General features: G+C 37.9%; 1 protein-coding gene across 1 annotated transcript; it reads left to right on the plus strand.

Annotated features, from left to right (window-relative positions):
* Nucleotides 1-1,238: 1,238 nt before the first annotated feature.
* Nucleotides 1,239-23,483, plus strand: SLC15A5 (solute carrier family 15 member 5; the record flags this gene model as incomplete). Its single annotated transcript, XM_010174019.1, has 7 exons — nucleotides 1,239-1,608; nucleotides 3,418-3,640; nucleotides 6,829-6,998; nucleotides 10,892-11,112; nucleotides 13,749-13,935; nucleotides 18,684-18,872; nucleotides 23,352-23,483. Coding segments are annotated over exons 1-7 (1,492 nt in total), but the record flags the coding sequence as incomplete, so codon positions are not given.
* Nucleotides 23,484-24,601: the final 1,118 nt, after the last annotated feature.

The raw sequence follows: 24,601 nt of genomic DNA on the forward strand, positions 1-24,601 counted from the left end.
TTTTTTTTTCCTAGATCTTGGAATCTATCCTTATCTATACTGAGTATATACTATTATGTGTCTGTTTTGGGATGAAGGAGTTCTCATATACTAAATAGATCTGAAGAGGTAAAATTTGAGTAGTTAGATGGACAGATGGAAACAACCAGTAGAGCCTATGTCTCAAAAAATGCCATCAGAGGCATCAAGAGCTCTATTTACAGACGCAGGCCTGATTTACCACTGCCTTGTAATGGGTGCATGCATTTCCATTTGTGCAAAATAAATGCAGAATGCTTCTTGGTTTTAGTTGGGAGTATTTTGAACAGGTGTTAGTGATCTTAATGAGCTCCACAAAATGGAGAAACTGATCTGGGAAACCTGCAAACTTCTCTGTGGATAAGGTAGCAGAAGTATTATAATGCAGTCTGAGTTTGGCTCTTCCTAATTTCTTTTCAAACTAGTGTTTGCTTTTGGTTGATAGAAGAGGACACATTATCTGTGCCCCAGTGTAGCTATGACCCAATATCTGGCTAGAGAAACAGTTCTAGTTTAGGCTAGTTTAGGTTGCTTTTGGATTACTTGTTTTTTTTTTTTTCTTTGCTAATACATTGAGCATTCTTTTAAATTTGCTTTTCTAACTTAAATGTAGTAGCCTTACTTATTTTTTTAATTAACTTTATCTGAATTTCAACCAAAAATAACAAGAAATGTAATAATGATTAGATATTGTTAACCTTAAAAAAAAAAAAAATTCCTGTCTTTATCTCTGCTTGCAGTTTTTCACTTGTTGCCTAATTAAAGTATCAGATTAGTTTCACTAAATTATTTTCTTGGTTTTTTATTTGATTTCTGCTGAAAATGTTAGCTTTCTTGTATCTTTAAACCTTTATCTTTAACATACGGATAGAATTGCAACTACTATATTGGATTTGTATCATTTATTAGGTTATATAATTCTGAGGAAAAATCTTGTTCACCCCCAAATGGACTAATTAAATAAACAGATTGAGTTCCTGAGTGTTGCTAAATTCAGAAGCTGAAAAGTTGATATATTGATTTATTTATATATATTTTTTTTAATGCTCTTTGATCCTATATGTAATGTCACAAAAGTGGCAGGTGCCCTAAGAAATTGTAGTAGTGAAGTGTGGAATTCAAAGCGAGACTCTTACCAGTTTGCTAATTGCAGAGGAGGAGAACAGAAGTATACCTGTAACCTAAGCTGCTCTGCTCAGTTGTACTCAAAAGAGACAAGCATGTCTGGTGCAAACAGAGGAGATATGCAAGAGAAGCAACTTTTGAACCATGCAGGTGATAAGGAGCAAAGACTGTTACCTGGGAGAAGCAACCATGTTGGAAACCTGTCTCAGCCTGAGAAGAAGCTCCAAGAGGCTATTTGTGTGCTGCTGGTGGAGTTGTGTGAGAGATTCACATTCTTTGGCATTGTCTGCAACATGATCCTCTTCTGCACTGTCAAACTTGGCTATCGCAACTACCAGGCAGCTATTGTCAATATGTGCTTTGTAGGCACCTCCATGTTGACACCAGTACTGGTTGGCTGGCTTGCTGAATGCCTTGTGGGGAGGATCAAGCTTGTATGCATCTGCATGTTTCTACACTTCCTAGGTAGGTGACACCTTGGTGACTATTTCATGTTTCAGTAATTTGGTAGCAGAAATGCATTATCGAGCACTGTGTTTGAAATCTAGCAATTTTCTCCAACCTTGGGGCTGCCTTTTCTAATAACTAATTACTTAGTTTCTCCTCTACAAAATGCATATATTTTTGCTGATGTATTTTTGTAAGGCAGTGCTTTGAACAAGGCTAAGAAACATTTGCATGTGCATCTCACAGATAGTTGGTGCACAAACTTGACTCCTCTAAAGTGCCTTAGTTATTCAGAACACAGATGCTCAACTCTTAAAACCAGTCGCTTTACCCAGCATCTAAGGTTATTAGTGTTTGAGGGAAATGCAAGGCTCTAGTCAAAGAGATAGTTTGAGAATTTGGAAACTGTTTCCCAACTGTTGGCAGTAAGATTTTATTGTATGTAAAGGTATATGACTGTTGAGTTTGGACAAGGGAGAGAGAGACTTATTTAAGCACATACCAGTATAAACAAACTTTGCCTTAAGTAGAGAGGCTGTACCCTGATAGCTGTATTAAGAGCCTGCCTCCTGTTAGCAAATTTTGAATCCTCCCCACCTGTTATTCTGGAGATCTTTATGTAAAAGCACTGTTCAAATTAAGATGACTGTTCTGTAGCAATTAGTGTATCTCACAGCTGGTGATTATTCTGGCAACCTAAACCAAGCTGACAGAAATATTTTTACTTGGACTAGTTGTTGAGCATAAGCAAGTCTGATTTCTGCAGTAGCCAGCCACGTTATTTAGACGTGCAACAAAATAAGGGAAAAATCAGAGTCACTCCTGAAGTGTTCTTGAGCTGACTGCAAAACCATTGTGCAAGCAGCCTGGAAAAATGATTGCTGTTGTGTCTCACTGTTTCTCCCATGGGCTTCTGGTGTGGAATCTCCTTCTGCCATTTCTCCTTTCAATGCATATCTTAAAGTAGAAGACTGGTGACACAAACAGAATTTGATGTGTTCGGATATTGTTTTAATCTGATTTTTTTTTTTTTTTTTGAGATAGATCATTAAACATTTCTGACATATTACAATTTGATGCATGATCATAGTCTTAGTCATGGCTAATGTTGGTGTTGTTGACACATCAATCTATTTTGAATTTAGTCTCCAGTTACAACCTGAAGAATCTGTAGCTGATTAAAAGACTTGCTTTGCAGACTGGAGGTGGTAAATACAACTCATGACAATGCTTCTAGAGGTAAAGTTTCTGAAAATCATGTATTTTCCATAAAGCTGAAGCAGAAAAAAAGAAAATTTTCCACAAAAGTTTTGAGAATTTATTTGTTAAATTATGATTCTCATTAAAATTCTGGGGTTTAAAGAAGATGCAAAAAAAGACTACACTCCACCATGGGGTGTGGGTTTGTTTTTTTTTTTAATTTTGGTTGATCAGTGGTTCATCAGGTGAAGGTAAATGTTTTAACTGGTGCCCTCTGGCAATCGAAGAGCTACTGCCCTCTATTCACAGGTAATGGGGAAGGCCAGTGAGAGGAGCTGCGTTTCCGGAGTGAGATCTTCAGTTGATTGAAGAACCTGAACCCTTACAAGGATTTCAGAAGAAGATTGCTTTCTTGGAGACCCTTAGTGGTCTTGCCTTACTCGGTGTAGTGACATTTGGAAAACTTCTGGCTCTCTAGAGAATTAAGACTCTTCCTCTTTGCACTCCTCTGTTGTGTATCTTTTATTTTGCATGTGTCTTTTCAACATAAGTGCTTAAAAAAAAATAATCTTATTCATCAGACTGATTCTAATCCATTTCAAATGACAATTTTCTTTCCAATTCTAGGCACAGCCCTACTACCTGTTGTGGCATTCCCCTTTGAAGATATTTACATTGACAAACGACATATTCTTCATACACTAACCAAAAGGGAGCAGAAAATAATATTCTACTTTGCACTACTCACAGCAAGTCTGGGAATAGGAGGCATAAGAGCTATAGTTTGTCCATTGAGTGCATACAACCTTGAGGACTGTGGACCAAAAGAGCTTCTTTCTTTTTTCAACTGGTGGGTAACTTAATGTCAGCTAATTATCTGTTGAGGATGATAGAGCATTGCCTTGAAATTCACCGCTTATTTACAAGGCAAATTTTACAGACGATGGGTTTCGTGTTTTGTTTTTAACTGCAAAATATTTAGATTTTGGAATACTTTCCAAGAATTTCTGTTCCAACTTTTCCTAAATTTTTCCTTTTGCTATGACCAGTAGGTGAGCACCTATTTTGGCCTCCTACAGAAATTTTCAGTAAGAATTAGAATGAACTGATTTGTCCAAATGCTCGAAGACTTGACAACCTACTTGCTGTCGGAACATCATATTCAATTTGATTTTCTACCTTTAACGTGGCTATCCCTTTAGGATATTTTGTTGTTACTCCCTGTCTAACAGTGACAAAACTCAATGGTATCTAAGAATTTACATCAGAGTAAATTTTTAGCAATGACAGGCAGCAATAGAGTCTGCTGGTTTGCTAGAACTAGGGATTGCTAGTAGTCACTAACTGCTAAGCTCAGCGGTAGGCATCTGTGTTGTTTCAGCTCTGTTGCTGTGAAGCTTTGGCATCAGATAAACCACTTGACATTTGTGTTTTGGTTTGAATATTTTAAATATTTTAAGAAAACTTTCAGGAAAAATTGCTCCTAAAATGGTTCTTAAAATTCAATGTTTTTCATATTAACTATTTCAGTGTGTCAGAGAGGTCATTTTTTGATGCTATGTTTACATTTATTTACCAGTTCTGTAGCACTAAACAGAGTGCTATATGCATTCACCTGTACTTTTTGGTTAAATTGTGGTGTGAGGATCAAAGAAGTAGTGATGGAAACCTCCAGATTCCTGCTTCAAGACAGGGTTAAATAAGCCCTAAACTGCCCCCTTTTCTCTCCTTTCCTTATACTTGTGCAGTTATTAAAATTAAAACTGAGCACATTTGCATATTAACAAAGCAATGGTGAAGAATCAATGAAGATGACTTTTCTGGCTATTCTTTTTTCCTCCAATTATGTTACTATCAAAGAGTTTTGAATTAAATCCAAACTTCAGTGAATAAGACAGCTTTACCAAAGGTGGATGAGACTCTTTAGTTCCTCAGAGCAGATTCTGCCTCCTTGACCTGCCCATAGGAGAGAGAAGAAAAAAAAAAAATCCTTCTTTTTTACTCTATTCTGAGTTTTAATCCTTAATTAGCAACATCATTTTGATTAAATAAGACTCTGGGGGATTAAGACTGGAGAGCAATCAGTTGTTCTGAAAGATAGCTCTGGAGAATTTATTGTACTGTGGTGGTAGCCATTCAGGGTTGTGTTTAATCAAAGTGACATTTCTCAGTGTTGATTACAAAGGAGATATCATACGAATAAAAAAGTTCCTTGGGGGAATCCAAATGGGTCAGTTCTTGTAACTTTGGAAATATCAAGAAAGGCACATGTGCGATTAAAAAAAAAACTTAATATTTTTTGCAGTGGCATCCAAGGAGAGGCTGTTTGATTGCAATCTCAAAATTTTAAAAAGGGGAGTTTCATTCTTAACTTTCTTAATCTCATTAAAACCTCTCAGAATGTAATCATATTTTCTTGGTAGGCTGTTTTCTCTTGATAGGTGCTTGTCAGAGGATTGAATTTTAAAATAATGTAAAATGAAGTGGTGAGTTTGAGTCTGTGTTCTTAGCCAAGTTCTATTTAACAATCAGAATTATTGAATTAAAGATTAGGTTAAAAGACCCTGCAATTACCTGTCATGTCATTCAATCCATGAAGAATATTGCTTTGCACATCTAGGGCCTGGTTCTAACCCCTCAGTGTGAACTATGACTCTGACCTTTTAAATAAACAGAACATACCAATGCTAAGTGAAGAAGAGACTTGGATTCTGCTGGACTAAGTTTCCCTAAAGACTTCTGCTTTTCTAAGGTTAAGGTTATGGACTGGTACTATTTTTGCAGCAGGAGGAGTAAATTCTGTCTATGGGAGCAGAGAATGAGAGCAAAAGGTATAATCCAGACTAGAGATGAGAGTTAATGATGATGTGTTTTAAGGAAAACCTTGGTTAAAGCTCTGCTGAAAGCAAAAAGACAACACGAGTGGCCTGAAGAACAGTGTTAAGGGGAGCAGCTCAGAATTTAAAATGAGGTAGAGGGGTTAAAACTGAAATGTGTAATCATGAATGGTGCAATAAAACTGGTCAGTCATGTGAGAAGAGGGCTATACAATAGAAGAATTAGTACATTTTGTTTCGTTTTCATATTTTCACAGTTAACTGCTTCTCGAAAAAGCTGGATTTTAGAAGAACTACTGATGTAATATTTTATGTAAGGAACCAGAATCCAATGAAAGAAGTGTAGTGACAATATACTCCTAACTGTGCAGATATAAACTCATTTTCTAGGATAAAGAAAATAACTACTTATCTTTTTGCATCCATCCTTTTGCAGGGAAATGCATTGTTCTGGCATTTTTTATTTTTTTGATTGCTTTTTGCTTTCCTTATAATTCCTTAAAGCATATTTAATGTGCTATTGTCAGAGTTCCCAAACTGCAGTAGGCCTACCTCTAGTGATACACCATCTGCTTCCAAGAGCATGTGATTTCTATTTGAATATCTTCTGTGCATAGGAAGGGCTCAGCACTTACTTGGGAAGCACCTCCACTGCCAAAGGTGGCTTCAGAGCCAATTATGTTGGGGAATCTCCTTATCAAGATATTTCCAGAAACCAACAAACATTGAAGCTGAGCCTTGCAACTAATGGAAAAGTCATCCCTTCTGATAAATCAAATTCTGAGATTTCTTAACCAAGGCATGGTGGCATTAAGACTTTTATTTAAGCTGGAAGTATGTGATTTGATGATATTGCGTATACTAAACTTACATTATTGGATATTAAATGTGTAAATGGTAAATGCTGAGGTATTTAATCTGATCCGCAAGAATATTTCCAGTACCAGACTGAATTTGTTCAGCTCTAGTACTGAAGTTACTAAGGTAACTGCTTAAGCACAGTTAGTTTAATCACACCCCTCTTGGAGCTGAGACATCCAAGTGAAATTTGGTGTTAATTGCTGTGCCAGTGTGTGCGTGGCACTGATGCTGTCCATGTTTACTGTGCTTCCCATGCCTTTAATTTAATGTTTTAATCTTCTGTAAAGGACTTAAATTATTCAACCTCTCCACTCTTCTCTTTCTTGTCTGTGTGTCCTAGGTTTTATTGGCTGATTAACTTAAATTCAGCAGTTGTCTTTGTCAGCATTTCTTACATCCAGCAGTCTGTGGCCAGGAACCTTGGTTTTCTTATCCCATTTGTGTCCGTGCTTATGGCTATGATCACAATTCACATGGTGCGTGGTGAAATGATTTACAAACCCAAAACAGGTAAGAGGCAATTATATCTTAGGAAATATTTTTAGAGATTATTTTCACAGAAGAGATCAACTTGCATATCTAAATGAGTTCTTCCATGGCACTGCCCTGCTTGGTTGGAGATACTTGGGGTTTCTCTCTAAGGTCTATTTATAAGAGACAACGTCTACCCTCTGTAAAGATAAACCTGAAGAATCTGGATAGGCTGAAAAAGTGGAAAACAGTCTCTGACAAACTTATGTACATTTTCTGTCAAGACGTGTCAAAGCATTTGCCTGTGCAGGAAGATATATCATATGCATGCTGCTGGTGGACTTTATTTTGCCATGTTTGGTTCAACCTATGCCCAACGTGTGCTGGTCAGTTGAAGTCGAGTTTATGCCTATGTTAGGGCACCAAGCACACTTGTGTTTTCTGTCCTAAGGGTAGTTTGTCAGCTAAATAGGAACATGCACGAGAAACAAAGTTATTCTATAATGCCTCTATCTTGCAGAGTGTCTGATGCTTCTTGTTATTTTGATGTGTTTCCTTATACATCAAGTGTTTTTACACATTTGAAAATAACTAGAAATACCAAACAGCTCAAAATAGTTCCTGTGCAGACTGTGGAGATATTTTAAACCAGAAGTTCTTGCACTTCTGTGGGCTCACCAATTAGTACCCGAGCTCCTCAAAATCCTTTGATGGGTCCCCAAAATCTTCTCTATTGACCAAGCACAGAAGTGTAAGTGAAGCCTAGGTGAGTTGAACAAGGTTGTAAGTGCCCAAACCTTGCTATTCTTTTTTCCAATAAAACCAAGAAACTGAAATGTTATTTCAGTCCCTTTGTTACAAATATAATCTAAGCAAAAACGTATTAGTAGTGAGGGAATGAATGCATAAATCAGGTGCTTGGGAATATCATAGTGAGGACATCACTAGAGAGATTTATTCAAAACAAACAGAGCTAAAGAAGTGTGTCCCCTCCACAACACCCCAAAAACATCATGATAAGATGCAGCTGAGGTCTGCAAAGACTAGCATCAAATTAGCTACCCTCTTATAGAGAGAATGGTGGCTGTCTGGCTCACTGGGGCTCACTACAGGTTTTACAACCTCAGAAAGTAAAAAGATTTTTTAATATCCACCCCTGAGCTGGACTGTTTCATACGGACTAAATCTGTAGTTTATTACCTAACTAACTTAATTCTAATAAGTGGAATAAAATAAATTTGTAGATTATGTCAATCTTGCCCATCAACAAAACTAGCAGAATCTTTTTTTTAACAAGTGGTTTTCCCTGAGTGTTGTTTGATTTTTATCACATATTTTCCAAGCCTTTGCAGAATGCCAATCTCTACACTAATATTTGCAAAATTTTTTCTCTCCTTATTCAAAATATAAATAATATACTTTGTACCTTCCAGTGAGAGGATGAAATTGGAAGTTCTTCAGAACTGTAATTCAAATCCATAGATGACCTTCAATGATTTTTATATATGCTGCCTTTTTTATTTTAAGACAACTCTTCAAATATGGATCATGCATTCAGTTATGTTTAGCTGTCAGGCACGGACTTCACTTGCATTTCTTCCTACTGCTATAATTTTGAGGACTGGCAGGTGACCAGAGATGAGGAAAAAATGAGTATCTACCATCTAGGGTGCAATGTAGACTTTTTATTGTATTTAAGTAGCATAGATATTAATGATTTGATCAAGGTCAAAGTAGCAGAACATTATAGCCAAGCACTGAAGCATAAAGGAAAAGGAAAATAATTCTCTGAAAGTTGCAATCTAATACCTATACAGATAGATTTTTTTTTTTTTTTTTTTTTTTAGGAAAACATTGGAAATACAAGTATAGAGTGTATGGTGTTGATCTACACAATATGCACTGATACAAATATTTATGCTTTTAAACATGTCTTACTAGTTGATCAGATTTGTAGTCTGAAGAACTCACTACTATGGAGTTCTGTGGGGTTTATTTCTTTTCTTTTAAGGAAGGGGTGAGATACTTCTAACTACATCATTGGCAAAATCCTCTTGATATCAATTAGGTCTGTGTATCATTCAAGTTGCTTTTTGAACTACAGCTTCAAGCAGCTTTATATTCCTAGGTTACTAGATCTTATAATCTGCTGGAATTCCATGCTGAGAAGCACAGCTAAGTAAAGTATGTCTGTTTTGCCTTGTAAAAAATAATATTTCCTAGATAGTCAACCAAAATGACATTAAAGAGGGCCTCAGCTGTTCCATTAGGAAAGGCAGGGAAATGTCAAGGTTTGTTTTCTATTTTAGTCTTTTTTTCAGTGAGAGTAATAAAGAAGAGTCTGACCAATGTCTTCCATTCCAAAGGAAAGGAGATGGCCATGACCATCTTTGAGACTAGGTCAGATAAACCAGCACACAGCTACGTTGTTGCTTTGTTGAGCTGTCTTGTCATGGGGTACTCTGTGCATCTTCTGATTTCAACACTGACTGGTTTCAAACCCTTGTAGAGCAGTAACGCTACATGACTGCTTTTCATTCATTCTTTGTAAATGTCCAGTCTCTAGTGTAGGGCGAAGCAAAAAAAAATATCACTTCTCTGACCCAAACCAGGTAATAACTAGCTCTGCCACTGAGTTGAACTGATACTGACTTTTGTGCTACTTTTTTTTGTTGTTGTTGTTGTTTTGTTTTGGTTTTTTCACTTCTAAAATAACTCTACTTTGACAAATGCCCCAAATCCCACTTGTTTCTTGGTTAGATTCTTGGAAGTCTGCAGGTTTTTCTTTTAGTCTGCAGATGGGGTCTTGAAATAGTCTAGATCCTAAACTTAAACACCACTTACAATGAATGGTAAGAATAGTTGCCTAGTACAGTCACACAGAACAATAAAAATTGTACCAACTCTCCGTGTTTGCAAGCTTTGGTATGCTTGTTCAGATTTTATTCAATAGTATCAACAGTCTACGGGTTAATACTAAACAGCCAGAGAATTTTCAATGTTAGTCATCTAATAAAATGTCATTTCTTAGTACTCTAGAGCAAGTGCTTCCAGTATGTGTCAATGATTATTTCTAGAAAATAATTTCCATACTAGAGATAGTAGGGATATATTTTCCCTTTGCAATCTTAGTTCACCTTAGTCTTTTGGAAAGTATTTACAGATACCTGAGTTATTGTAGTGCTTCAGTGCTCTCAGAAAAGCAGAAAAGTGCTATAACCCCTATTTGCATGGATAGCAACTTACCAAAGGTAAATGAATCTGCATTCCCAAGCCTGAAGCTAACAGTTTCGTCCTCATTTTACTTGCATTTCCTCTGAGTCTGAGAACCAAGTTAGCGATTCCTGAACCCAGTAACCAGTGAGCAAGTTTTAATATGCCAAATACTAGATTGGAAGCTTCTCTGCCGCAGAATACTACTTGGAAGTCCTGAGATAATATTTATGGCTTTGAAATGCATACATGAAAATTCTCCTATCTCATCGTTTGAGCTCCCTTTTCTTCTCACTTCACTACTACCCTTCCCTTGCTGCTGGACTTCAGCAGATATGCAATGTTTCAATACCGTCTTGAACTGAAAACTAACTTCATTCAATCAATAGAAAGCAAAAGCAAGGGAAAGCAATACTTTACCTGCTCAACCACAGCAACAAATTGTTATGGTGTGTTAAATAACGGGTAACAAAAAGTGCTTTTCTCTGTGGATGTCGGATTGAATTGTTTTTGTATCAATTAGATTGTGAATTAACTGGCTTCCAAAAAAAGAATGTTTTGGAACAAATTCAGACTGTTATTGCCTTACCCCTCCCCAAAAAGACATAAAGGTGAATAGATTGTGTTGTATTTTCCTTCCCAAAGTTTTTTGTCTTGTCTTGTTTATTTTGGCAGCATGTAAAATCATACCAATGTCTCGTGTCTCTGATTGTTTGCAGACAGTTCCCTGCTGACGACTTTTGGGGTAATTGCCAGCGCACTGAAAACATGCTGCGTGCGATATCGCTACTTTAGTGGAGGCATGACAAACTGGCTAGATCATGCCAAGGAAAACTACGGTGGCCAGTACAGTGAGACTCAGGTGGAAAGCACAAAGTCGCTTGCCAGGCTCTTCCCATTGTTTGCTTTCCAAATTCTATACAGAACATGTATTATGCAGGTGGGTACACAGCTTTTAAAGAAAAATCTTGAAATGTACTGTGATGTATGGATACTACTATGTCCCTAGGCATGTTTTTTTTTTAACTGTTGCTTTACCAGTTGAGCAACACTGCAGAGTATTTTTAATTACCTGACAATATACACTGCTATATCCTCTAATCTCATCAAATAAGTAAAATGGACTTGGTCAAGACTCATTAAGGAGCTTGTATGACTGCTTGCTACTCACTTCTCTGAACCTTTACTGGCTGAAACATCTGGGGCTAGAGTTCTGTGCACCTCATGCTGCTGCATTATGGTTATCAGAGACTTAGGCTCAGCATTCTTCTGGGGGAAAAAAAAAAAAAAAGGAATTTTCCAATTTCTTAAATGTTCACTCACTTTCTGGAAGTAGCAGAAAATCTTTATTCGCTCTCCCTCATTCGTTCTCCTTTTCCTTCCCTGCCTGCCCACCCAAAAGCAGAAAAAATCCCAAACAAACAAACAAAAAAACCCCTACAACCCCAAACCAACAAACACACACATATGGCTGAGGCTATGCATTAATGACCAGATGTAAATGAACCAGAAATCATTAATTGGAGTTATAATAGCCAGGTATATATCTAGAAAAGATAAAAGTATTTGCACTGCTGAAAGAGAGGACTTCTCTTCCCTTGGCAGAATTTCCAATAAGTTTAAGGCTTTTTCTTAGACTAGGTGATAGATCACTATCTTTTTTGTAAAGATTAATAGTATTTTCTCCCTATTGTTAAGCTAACAGCTTTCAGTGCCTGTGATTCATGTTGATATTTTAATTCCTATTAAGAAGTCAGTTCTGATTTGCAATAGGCAGTGGAAAGAAGGAACCAACAAAATTTGTCTCAGTTCTGATCTTTCATAGTTTTGTTGCCATTTATTCATACTTTTACAATTTATATCTTCTTTTGGAGGTGGAATGTAGGTGAAAAATATTTTTAAGAGCTAGCCTTTGAGTAATTCTTTAGCACTGAACAGACTTCGAGTGATTAGTGTTGACTATTACCATTGTTGAGAAACTCTACATGAGCTCAGTTACTAATTATACATTAATTTTCAGACAGCTATAAAACAATAATATTCTACCCAGATTTGGCATTACCAGCCATGTTGAAGAACCATGCGAAATGCTGCAGGAATCCAGAACTCGCTAAAAATAGAAATGAGTAAAGAAACCAGTTCTATACCCAGCTCTGTCATGACTTTACTCTGTGAATTGCTCAAGTTGCCTCTCTTTCTGTTTCCCATCAGTCTGTAAGATGGAGTGGATTATTTTATATAGATGTATAAAAATATATATTTTTAATACATATAAATAAATACACACACACACATATATATATGGACCTGTTGGAGCGAGTCCAGAAAAGGGCCACAAAAATGATCAGAGGGTTGGAACACCTCTCCTATGAAATAAGACTGAGAGAGTTGGGGTTGTTCAGCCTGGGGAAGGCTTTGGGAAGACCTTATAACAGCCTTTCAATGCTTAAAGGGGACCTGTAATAAAGATGGGGACAGACTTTTAGCAGGTCCTGTTGTGATAGGACAAGGGGTGATGGTTTTAAACTAAAAGAGGGGAGATTCAGACTAGATATAAGCAAGAAATTTTTTACAATGATGATTGTGAAACACTGGCACAGGTTGCCTAGAGAAATGGTAGAAGCCCCATCCCTGGAAACATTCAAGGTCAGGTTGGATGGGGCTCTGAGCAACCTGATCTGGTTGAAGATGTCCCTGCTCACTGCAGAGGACTTGGACTAAAGGACCTTTAAATGTCCCTTCCAAACCAAACCATACCATTCTATGATTGTATAACTCTCTGTAGCACATGAAATTGCAATGCTTATTTAATCAAGCTTCCTCAAAAAAAACCAAACTGAAAAATCTGTAATTAGAAGCAATTGAGATTTTCTTTTTTTTCAATAAACTGAACAGATCTGTAGAGCCTCATACAAGCAGAAGGAATTATTTACTCTTGAAGTGAAAGACAGTCTTACAAATCTAATTACTTTCATACCCTGATGATTGCTATTGGTGAGTTTCTCATCTGATTATTCATTTTCTTCTGTTTCCAGAAGTAAGAGGAAGTCTTCTACATAGCTGCTATGGCTGTTAGTTACATTGAGCTGGTTCTAAGACTGTAGCCAAATCTTCATTCCCTGCAGCTTTTAAAGCCATGTGCTGGCAAGAGTGTCTTAAAAATTACTCTCATCTTGAGCATACAATCAGAAGTTCAAAATAACTGCACCTTGCTGTTCTAAAATGCTGTTCTAATAAACACTATGAGAAGTGACTAAAGTATTAGGCAGACCCATTTAGTATATTGGCTAATTGCTCTAATTAGGGATGATCAAATAAACTAGAGGACTGCTGCTTAAGTCTGTTAAACTCAGGAGCAAATGAAATAGAAGGAAAAGGTTACATTCTGTCAGAGAATGAGAATGTCACTATCTGAAGACTTTCATCATGAATGGTCATTCCTTTTGACCAGGTATTTGGTTTTCTGTGACTTCTTCATGAAGACAAGAGTTGGAGAAGTTTCCAAATATAGTAAAAACCTTATCTATGAAAGGTATCTTGTATACTAATGGAGTGGGGTTTTATTCTTCAATACAGATTCCTTCAGGATATTATCTCCAAACCATGAATTCCAACTTGCACTTCAGTGGATTTGTCTTGCCAGTTGCAGCAATGAATGTGATAAGCATCGTGCCACTACTGATTCTTGTTCCTATTTTGGAATGCATTAACTCCTGTCTCTTTAGTTCCAAGAACACTGGACATTCTCCAACAATTTACATTGGTACGTATAAAGTAGAGGTGTTTATACAGTTTTTATATGTATTCTGGTTTTGAAAGAGAAACTGTGGTAGGTGATGGATGATCCTATACAATTATTTCCGATCTCTAAATGTTAAGATGGACTTGCTTTGGGATGACTCTGAGATGAATATGTTTCAAAGGAATAACTGAAAAGACAGTCCTGAAAAAACTTATTGGATATAAAGAAAAAATGGATAGCTCTTGTTTAGGGTAGAGATTGAGGCTTTTCTGACAAATAAAAAAAAAAGTTGAGACACACTCAGAAATAACTAGGAGTCATCCTAAGGAACTGGTGAGACGAAGGGTACTAACCATTTAGGCTCAAGACTTATTCTGTCTTGGTTCTCTTCTGTATGCTTGTTTGTCCGTTAACTTTTGAAATTTAATTTACTTTGGAAGTCTTTTTTGGGGATGGGAGAGTCCTTCAATTGTTCTTTGATACTGGAGAAATATTCTGTTGCTCAAAATGATGAGTTTGGATTTAAATAATTAGGCTATGAATAAAGGCTTTGTTTTTCTTACTTTTTTATGCTATAACTTCATCAACGTTAGGATCACAGCTCACAGGAGAAAAATTGTATTATCAATAGTACAGTTCATCCCAGTTTCATCCCAAGTGAATTAAAAGTATCTAGTCCTAATTCTTTGTCTGCAATAGGTGTTTTTAGAACTGGCAAGCCAAAAAAACCCCAAAACAAAACAAAACAACCCCCATGTAGACAATGACGTAAAAAAAAAGGGATCACAGGGCTGCTGTTCCTGTTGAGCAGGCTGAACATTTCACAGGTGGAAGGTTACTTGGAGAGTAACAGCTTTCCTCACTGGTACTAGAATTTTCATTTTAATATCTAGTATGGGATAATTGTCTAAGTGTTTAGTAATTTTATTCATTAAAATCCTAAACTGCAACATACCATATTGTACACTCATTTAAAGTAAAGCTACAGCTGTGAATTATTATCTCTTTCTCATAGAAGTGGTACAAAGTCTTCTCTGTTGCAAGTCCCAACATTTTCAACAGTAAGCGTTGTAAACTCAGACTTGAAGATTAGCACTCGTTTTGGAGAAATTCGTAGCCTAGAAATAACAATGGCTTTAGTAGGGGTTGGGCCTCCTTTATTTTATTTTATAGTTTACTTTTTATTGTCTACTATCCCCAAACCTCTTAAATTCCAGGATCTGGAGGGATCCTCTAAAACCCTCTTCTGATATCAGCTACATCTAGTACCACCAGAAAAGCACTTTCCATTCTGTATTCACTTAGAACTATTCCGTTTCGTAGATACTATCATTAAACTTCCTACATTTCCAGCCTACATTACAAACCTCAGACAAAAATATTTATAAACTACTATTTTCTCAGTGTGCTGCTATTAATTCAGTGCCCCGTGGCAAGCAGCACAGTGAGTACTGACACACACAGAGGTATTAATCTGACTAAATTAGCCTAATTAAGAGTGTTATTAAGTTTTATACAAACCAGATGCATATAACACAGCAGGTTGCAATTACCCTAGTTTTTAAAATAACATCTGCATTAAAACACAGAAAGCACATTCAGATAATAATTTTCCTTAAAACCATGGAAATTTCAAGTTAGTATTAATGTTCTATCCTGTTATGTTGAACAGCAGTAGAATATATGTAGTGGTTTATTCTTAATAGCTTCATTTATTAAAATGGCCTCCTGTTAGGGGTGATAAATTACCTGAGGCATAAAAATACCTCTGAGAACAGGCGATGGCTTTAGATATCCAAGTATATGACTGCACCTGCAAATATGGTAGACCACTAAGTGCCAGTATGTTTGCCAACAGTTAATTAGGTTCACAATTATTTTCAGGGACAAAATTGAAAGCATAAATAGACTGTTGGTGTTAAGCCAGCCTATAACTATATTTTAATTCAAGTCTTGTAAGAGGAAGAAATTTAAATAGATTTCTGGAAATTTTTAGTAAGTTAAGAATAACAGTTTTCAAGGACGAACTGTATAGACAATGTTGAACTGAAATATCTGACTGCGCTATAATAAGGCTCTACCTGAAATCTGTAGACTGTGTTACTTTCTTTACAGTTGTTGGTTTATTTGTAAATTAGGTATGATCTAAAAGACCACTAAAATTTTAAAGTGAATTTAGATTATATCCCAAATATATTGATTATTTGGACCTCTTTATGAAAAACATGAGTAGTTGTAAACTTAGAGTTTTTCCAGTTTCATGGTTTTTGTTTAGTTTGGGGTTTTTTTATATATATTTTATGCTACTTGATTTAGTCAATAGTATAGAAAATTTAGCAGAGAACTGAAGGCCTGTGTCTGCTGGCCATCAGCTACAGGCAAGAGGCTCTAGCTGAAGTACGTGAGCCATAGAGGCTCTTGCTCTAATATTCTTAATGCCTGGTTTTACTGAAATGTCTTGGATTTACTCCATCCAAGAGTGATGTGGGGAATAGCTCTGTGTACAGTACACAAAAGCAAAAATCCAGCTGATTGTCTGTTTCAGGTGATTTAGGAGTTGGTGATGACTATTTCTCCCTAAAAGTTCTTCTAGTTTGAACAAATATTAATTTCAGGAAAGCTTTTTGACCTGTTTTACTCAGGATATGAGATCAGGTAATCACAAAAGGTTCAATACAACCTTAGTCTCTAGATAATATAAACAACCTTCTAGAATCAGCCCCAAGTGTCCTAAAACAGCCTGTTCTCCTATAAAGCCAAAGCCTCAGATGGTCATTCTAAACAGCTTGTTTTAAAGAGAACTAAAGGGAGAAGAGGTAGGAGGAAAACCAGGTCTCCAAGGCTCTCAGTTTCTTCCTCTGCCACATAATGTTTTAAAAGAAATTTTACAATTGTTGAGCATTCAGAGGTTCCTTTTTCTGAAATGTTTTGGCTTGTAGTAAGGAAAATGCTTAATATATAGCACTGTGTAGTAATACTGAACTGCTTGAGGTTTCTTTAGTACTAACATAATTTTTTGCTAGAATTCTTGCTTTGGTAGATTACAAGAAGCTCCTTGAGGGCTTTATACCTAGCCTTGATAAGGTGCATTGGCTAGAATTCCCTTGCGTCATCAATTTTCGAGCATAATTCACTGATGTTCTTATTAAGCACTAAAGAGGTCTTAACAGCAAACCAGCTTCCAGGCCTCAGGTTAGGTGGTAGGAAGGGTATTTAAAGTTGTGAAAATGAAGGAAAACTGGGCTGGTAGGAGGATGTGAGAGTTTGCTGCTGAGAGAAGAAACATAGATGCATGTAAAAACATAACAAGGCCAAGGCTACTTATTTATACGAGTTTTCTGCCTCTTCTGTCCTGATACCCAGAGAGAGAAGTTTTATATACGTTATAAATATAACATGAAACAAAAGCCTTTGATGGTCGATGTCAAATCTAATAAGTGTAACAATTTCCAGTCATGAAATGAGACAAAGCTTTGTAAGACAAGTGGAAACACATAGTCTAGGTATTTGAGACAAAGTTGTCAAAAGAAGCGAAAATCTCTACCCCTGTACTTACATTATAGCTTAGAAATGCTGAGGAAACACAAACTTAGTCAAAATCAATGGGAGCTCAAAATGGCAGAAGTGAAAATGTTTCAAGTTCAGGAGACTTACTTGAAAACTTTGCAATTTTTTTATGTTTTTCTTTTCTGAGAGGCTACAACCATTCCATACTGTCAACATCATGAAATATAAAATAATACATTTAAATAGTATCCTCTATGCAATGTGTGGGGAAGTCTGTGGTATTTAAAATATATCTGAGTTTATTAGAAGCCTTTTCTTGAATCACAAGGCTGAACATCTAGGTTTTTTCCTGCCCTGTGAGCTCGTGCAGTACTTGTGCCTTACCACTGAGGCAGGTGGTGAGACTCCACACACTGCACGTGCAGTAATATATCAAACTGTATGGTGGATCCAGTGTATTATGGATCATGCAGTGGTACTTCTTCAGGACAACTGAAGAAGGCAGGAGGCAACTGTAGTCCAATGTCCTATGTGTAAGCACTCTGAAGCAGAAGATTACCTCTGCCAGTAATGCAGCTCATCTAATCCTCAAGTGTTAAACAGTCCAGCAAATCACTATCCAATAATCTTTCAAAAGTAGCTTAATAAAACTCTATAGTGGAGGGAAAGGGGACAATGTAGGAATGCTTGATCTCCTGAGGTATGACCTGCAGTGGTGATCCTTCTTTCCCATCTATCATGGCCTGCAGCCTTAGAAATACCGTACTTCAGCTGCCTGCACTACTCCTTTTTCTATAGAAAACAAATGGGGAAAGCACATGGTGTACATATATATTTCAGAATCTTACTGCTTCTTGAATAGGAGAGTTTCCCCTTGCTTGGGAGTCCTATTCCCACCCAATCTCTTGTGCTATCTAGAAGGGCTGCTGCCTTTTCTTTTTCTCCTCCTTTCTTACCTCCGTCTTCAAAATAAGATATTTGTGACTTTGCTCTTCAGAAATTTTTTTCCTCTCTCATTTTTGCTGCATCTGTAAATTCTTTCAGTGTTGAGCTGGTGTCCCTTTGCCTTATATTTAGATTTAGGATATATATACTTGAGGTATAGCAAATACTCTTTGTCAATGTTTATATGTCCAGAGAGGATGTATTGTGGGGGGGGAAGGGGGAGAAGCTTTTGCATCTCCTGGGACTGTACTTCATTTAGACACATGATGATGCCATAACTACAAGCTTGGTGAATGCTCTCTGTGCTCTTTACCCAGTTGTAGGTCAGTTATCTGCTGCGCTTTCCGTGATGGTTGCTGGCTTCTCTGAAATACATCGAAAACATTTCCCTCAGGTTGAGCAGATGCTTTCTGAGGAGCTTCTCCTGGTCTCCTCCATGCCTTGCTTCCACTTAGCTCCTCAGTACATCCTACTTGGAGTGGCTGAAGCCTTGGTAACTCCTTCCTGTAAGTAAAATTTAATAGGTGAAAGCATCCTGATTCGCAGAGAATGATATCAGCTTCCTAAAAATAATTACTGTCATCTGATATTTTATCCCTGGCTCTCTTCCACGGGCTTAATGAGCAGATCTGTGCTTTACCTGCTTCAGAGTAGCATAATTTCTCTTTCTGGCTGTAACTCAGAGAGAGCAATGATGTTCCAGATTAACTGGAAGGTGACACTGCCTGGTCTGGTCCCTGGGGAGCGTAATCCACTGTTCGGTGGGGGCTTGATCAGAGCGGTGGGATCGGGTGTGTGACTGGCCTTGGAGATGAACCTGCTTCAGGTGGAGGATGGACTGGATGAGCTCCTGAGGTCCCTTCTGACCTGAATTCTTCTGTGATGATTTTCTTGAGACAGAACAAATACATATGTGACAGCTGAGCTGTGGTTGTGGTCCGTGAGCACTTTTTAGACCACAGTCAAAGCAAGGTGAAGCAATTTAGCTTAACCCTTTTCATTTGTAAAGCCAGCTAATAGAATTATTGCACGTTTTCCACTGCCACAGAGCATATGCAGGCAGGTAACACCATTCAACTGGCAAGCTGACCTGGAGAATATTGTAGGCAGATGCAAGATTTTTGTTTGTGTCCCAGTCAGGAGTTATGCGAACATGCCTGTGCAAGCATCATGCCTTAGCTTGTGTCATGGAGCCAGAGATAAACACTCCTGTTTCACAGAGCCCGGGCAGAGCTTAGCTCACGCCTGCCATCCATAAATTTGTAGATGTGCTCTTGATTGTGAGTCTGAACCTTCTCTCCCTTCCATAATTTACCTTTCCATATCTACACTGACATTCCTGAGGCTTATTTTCTTCTGAGGAGCATGCAGAGTGCTTACCAGTGTTTTACCTTTCAGAGCTTAAAAAAATGTTAGTATTACAAAAATACTGTAATCAACATTCATTTAAAGAAACACAGGTGAAATAATTGACTAGCTGATCTCTGCATACATTTAATTCTATAGGTTGAGTGTCTGTAGTTCCAGTACAACCTCTGAAATGTTCACATTTTATTTAAGAGCAGGAAATAACTTCAGTGTCTCAGCTTCATTCTTGTGCGTTAAGACTACTAAGAGCTGTGGGTCATAGTCTGTCACTAAAAAGGTAATTTTCCCTAGCTTTAAATACTTGGCACTTTCATAATGCCTCTTCATCTGATAGCTCTCAAGTACTTAACTGAGAGAGGTTTCTAGGCAGGTAATGTGGTTTCTAGGTTACAGGCTAAGTGTAACTGAAAACTGTGACCTTCTCTGTTTAGCTTAACCAAAAAAAAGGTTAGGAGGTGGCTTGCTTAGAGTCTCCTCGTGCTTCTGCATGAGAAGAATACTGCTGGTAGAATAAGGCTGTTTAATCTAGCATGCTGGGAAACAACAGAAGTCCAGTGACTGGAGAGTGACAAGAGTCTTTAGAAAAGAAAAAAAGCTCCAACTTGAGATTTTTCCTTTTCTCTTGTAGAAAACTAAAGGTAGGTGCCTAAAATAGTAGGTTACTACTGTAGCTGATGGGGATACAGGCCTCCATTCGGCTGCCCACACGTAGGTGTCTGGCACCATTTGTGATGGAGTATCGAAGCTACACACGTGGGACAAGGAGGCTCCTTAACAGCACCTGTGTGGTAGGTGAGAAGAGTGTGGTTTTCCTGTAGGTCCTGCACCTTATCAGACAGCCCTGTGCAGATGTTTAAGGTGCACTAGAGCATTTCGGGCAGCACTGGGCATCTATATTCAGGCTACTGAGCTGAGCTTTAGGTTTCTACTTCAGTTTGAAATGAATTGCTGTTCAGGAGCCATTCAGTGGATCTCCATGGATGGTAATGACAGCCTAGATACTTAAATAATCATTTCACCTTTCCTGACTTATTACTGCCTTTATTATGCAGAAGGTCATATTCAATTATCCTAATAATTTACTTGACCTGAAAGTACATGATCCAAGTTGAAGACACAAATGTTCACACTTGTAATCAGAAGGAAGAGAGGAGATCTCATTTCTGAAGTGCTTGGATAGAAGAGCTAGATTTGGCATATTGAACTCTTTATCTACCTTTGAGCCCTGATACTTACAGTTGTGTTTATACAATACATTTCATTATCTCGTTGATAGGAGGTTTGTGTAATCATCTGCTTCAGGTGGCAAGAGCATCTCTTAGAATAAATAATAGCAGCATTGAATGTTTCCCTATCACTGAGGTAGTCTTTAAAAAAAAAAAAATAATGATAAAATAATTGCTCTCCTCCTCAGTGTTAGGGTGTAATATCTCACAGGTTTCTGACAGCTTGAATTTGCAACCTTAGATTGCTTTAAAGTAGGAAATTACTCTTTTAATTTAATTACTTTTAAAATATAATCTTTACCCAACCCACAAACCCCAAAAATAACATCACCACACAAAAAAAAGCCCCAAAATAACTCTGTCCTGTGCATGAGATTGCTGGCGATGAGAAGCCAGCCTGCTGGCCACAGCAGCTGTGTTAAACTGTCAGGGTCCAGGCAGTCTGATGCTCGTAACATCTTTGCCCTACAAAGGGTCAGCAGGTTTGCAATGTTTGCCACAGTGCTGCAGGACTATTATCTGCACATCAACATGTCTCGGAGCATTTAGAAATGAGAAGCCTTGTAACGAGCAGCTCTGTTATTTAAAGGATATATTGGGGATCACTTCACCCATGGATGAAATGCAATAGTCTCCAGGGTGAGATGCAGCAGCTGTTTCATAGTTCACAGCAGCACCGTGGGAGAAGTGAGGGATGGAGTGTGCAATTGAAACAGCAGCAGTAATTTAGGTAAGTAGGATACAATTACCCAAGCTGAATTTGGCCAAGATGCATGTTTTGCAACTCTGCTTTTAGAAGAGAGGAATAACCAAAAACTTCTGAGGCTCTTAGTGTTTCATATTAGCTAGGACACTGACTGCACCATGTTTCAGACTGTACTATTGCATCTACAGATGGTGGCCCGGGCTCACCTGCTTTCTCTTGCTCTCAGGCTTTGGGTTCCTATTGTGAATGAGGAAAAACACTGCCCAGGATGCCTTTTTTTTTCTTTAGTATGTTTCCAAAGCTCTCGTTTAGACATCCAAATTAAAAAAGGGTGGAAGATAGTGATTGCAGTTTCATTTGTATTCAGAGATGCTTCAGGCAACTCAGCATCCAAATAGGATCCTCTGCTGACAAGTTTCTAGAGCTGGAGGTCAGTCAAACTCAACTAATAAAGCTGGGAGACACTGAGGCTTGAAGAACAAGTATGGATGAGGGCTCAAGGTGTGAAATTAGGAAACAGAAGGTTTTGATAATCAGGGAAAGCTACTCAAAAAGAACAGCTGTCATAAAGACTGACTGTTACTGTAACCTAGTTTAGCCACATTACAAATGGTGGGATTATTTATAGTCATTCATGCTACAACGGCATGCTACTGCTCCCCCTCACCACCAAAGCTGATGCTTCTTCTGATTTAGTCTTCTGGCAAGAAAGTGAAGAACAATGTCTTAAAAATTAGCCAGTGTCTCTGGGGATTGCTCTCTGGGGAAGAGGAACATTATCCAGCCTTAAGTTAAGGCAAGGTAACTGTCCAACTTGAGGTAAAGCTCTGGATTTTGGAAATTCAACTTGGTTTGCTCAGCCTGGAGAAGAGCAGGCTGAGAGGAAATCTCATTGTGGTCTATAACTTCTTCACAAGAGGAAGAGGAGGGGCAGGCTCTGATCTCTTCTCTCTGGCCACCAACGAATGCCAGGAGCAGAGGAAATGGCAGGAAGATGTGGCAGGGGAGGGTGAGGTTGGCCATGAGGAAAAGGTTCTTCAGGCAGAGGGTGGTGGAGCACTGGAACAGGCTCCCCAGGGAGGTGCTCATGGCACCAAGCCTGACAAGATTCCAGAAGCATTTGGCCAAGGCCCTCAGACACATGGTCTGAATGTTGGGCTTGTCCTGTGCAGGGACAGGAGTTGGACTCAATGATCCTTGTTGGGTCCCTTCCAATTCACAACATTCTAGGATTCTAAGTATTTACTAGCAGTCATGCTACCTTGGCTCTGGCATAAGAGGTCATTCTGTCCTGCACCAAAATATCACATCTGCTGTCTTCATGCTTGAAGACTGTGGTGGTGTTTCTCTTTTCTTACTATGCCTGAGGTTTTAAAAGAAAGGTGAAAGCCACAATCTAGGTGAAAGATCTTTACATGCTTGTGAAACATTTATAATTGTGTGTGGGATGGTTTGTTACAGAGGTTCATTTCAACAGTTTCGATAATCCTTTGTTAATAGGGTACATACTAACACATCTGATTGTCCTTCTGCAGCAAGTACATTCCTTGTGTGAAATATGGAAAGTCCCTATTACAGACACTTTGCTTGTTTGGGGTTTGATTTTTCCTGTTTTATCTATCTTTTACCATCATTTAATTTTATTTTTTGTTTTAACCTGTAACTGTATCTGCTTCCTTTCTAAGGTTCCTTGCTTTCATTCCGGCTTGTACCAGAAAGAATTAGAGGGATTTCCATGCATTTTTTAACTCTTTTTAATGGAGCTGGCTGCTTTATGGGAGCTTTCTTTGTGCTGACAGCCCACGCAGGCACTCAAGGTAAGAATATGCTCATGACTGGTGTTCCTGAGCAGTTTTATAATACTATTGATTTGGAGAATTAGGCAGCAGAATTAAAGAGGATGCCAAAGTTTTATTGATTTGCTCTCACAATTAAGATGGAATTAAGATAGGAAATAGCCTTCCAGCTATTCATCCAATTTTAATGAGTCATCTTAGTTTTGATAGGCGGAGTAATTAGAGGATGGCACCTTGCAGGAAGCCCTCACCTCCAATCTCTATACTTCTTTTCTGGAAGAGAAGAAAATAAATTGTCTAGGAAGCACCTTTTCATGTTCATGAAGTGTGTTCAGGTTAGCCATGCTTATGTGGAAGCCTCTGGCCATGAGAGCAAGATTAATTCTTCAAAGAAAGAAGAAAGTGCCTTTCCTTCCTTTCCACGGTGTCATAGAGGAAAGGAGGTTGGGTTGGGTGTTTCAAAGCTGTCTATGGCATTTGTCCCCCTAGACCCACTACTTCTCCCTTGCCTAGTTTACACCTTTCCCTTTGTCTTCCTATTGGAAGAGCCAGATTCTGTGACAATGTGTTCTCACTGTGGTTTCACCCTTTTGCACGTTAATACTGCAATTCTCAGAGAACTTACTGTTTCAAAAGGAGTTATTTTAGATTCAGCTTGTTGAGGAGTATTTAGTGTAAGCCCTGAACTGGAGATTTTTCTGGATTGCTGACTTTCAAGATAGGCCAAGTGTTTCTTAAAGTCTTTTTTCCCCTTTGCTGGTGAATCTGTGTTCAATACGTAAGACTTGTTTCATAAGTAAATTTAAAAAGTAAAGCACTCGAGTTCTTCAACTGAAGGACAGGCATCCCTTTGTTCACGTATCTGAAATAGTTTCCCTTGCTGAAGCAGTGCTTCTAAAGATGATTTCCACCGATAAGCTTCATTATTTCAGTATTTTGTAGGTGCTCATGGTTCAGTTTTGGATGGTAAAGTTTTGGGTTTTTCCCTTTCCTACACAAAGAACCATGTAACTTAAAAACAAGGGGAACAAGGGGGTTGTTTTGCAAGTATGACAAGAAACTTTAATTCCTACTTGCAAGATCTGAACAAACAAATGGTTCTTTGACATGCAGTGCTATTTTTAAGTTAAGAATTCAAT

The sequence above is a fragment of the Antrostomus carolinensis genome, unplaced genomic scaffold, assembly GCF_000700745.2.
Source record: "Antrostomus carolinensis isolate BGI_N321 unplaced genomic scaffold, ASM70074v2 scaffold17608, whole genome shotgun sequence".
Taxonomy (NCBI): Eukaryota; Metazoa; Chordata; class Aves; order Caprimulgiformes; family Caprimulgidae; genus Antrostomus; species Antrostomus carolinensis.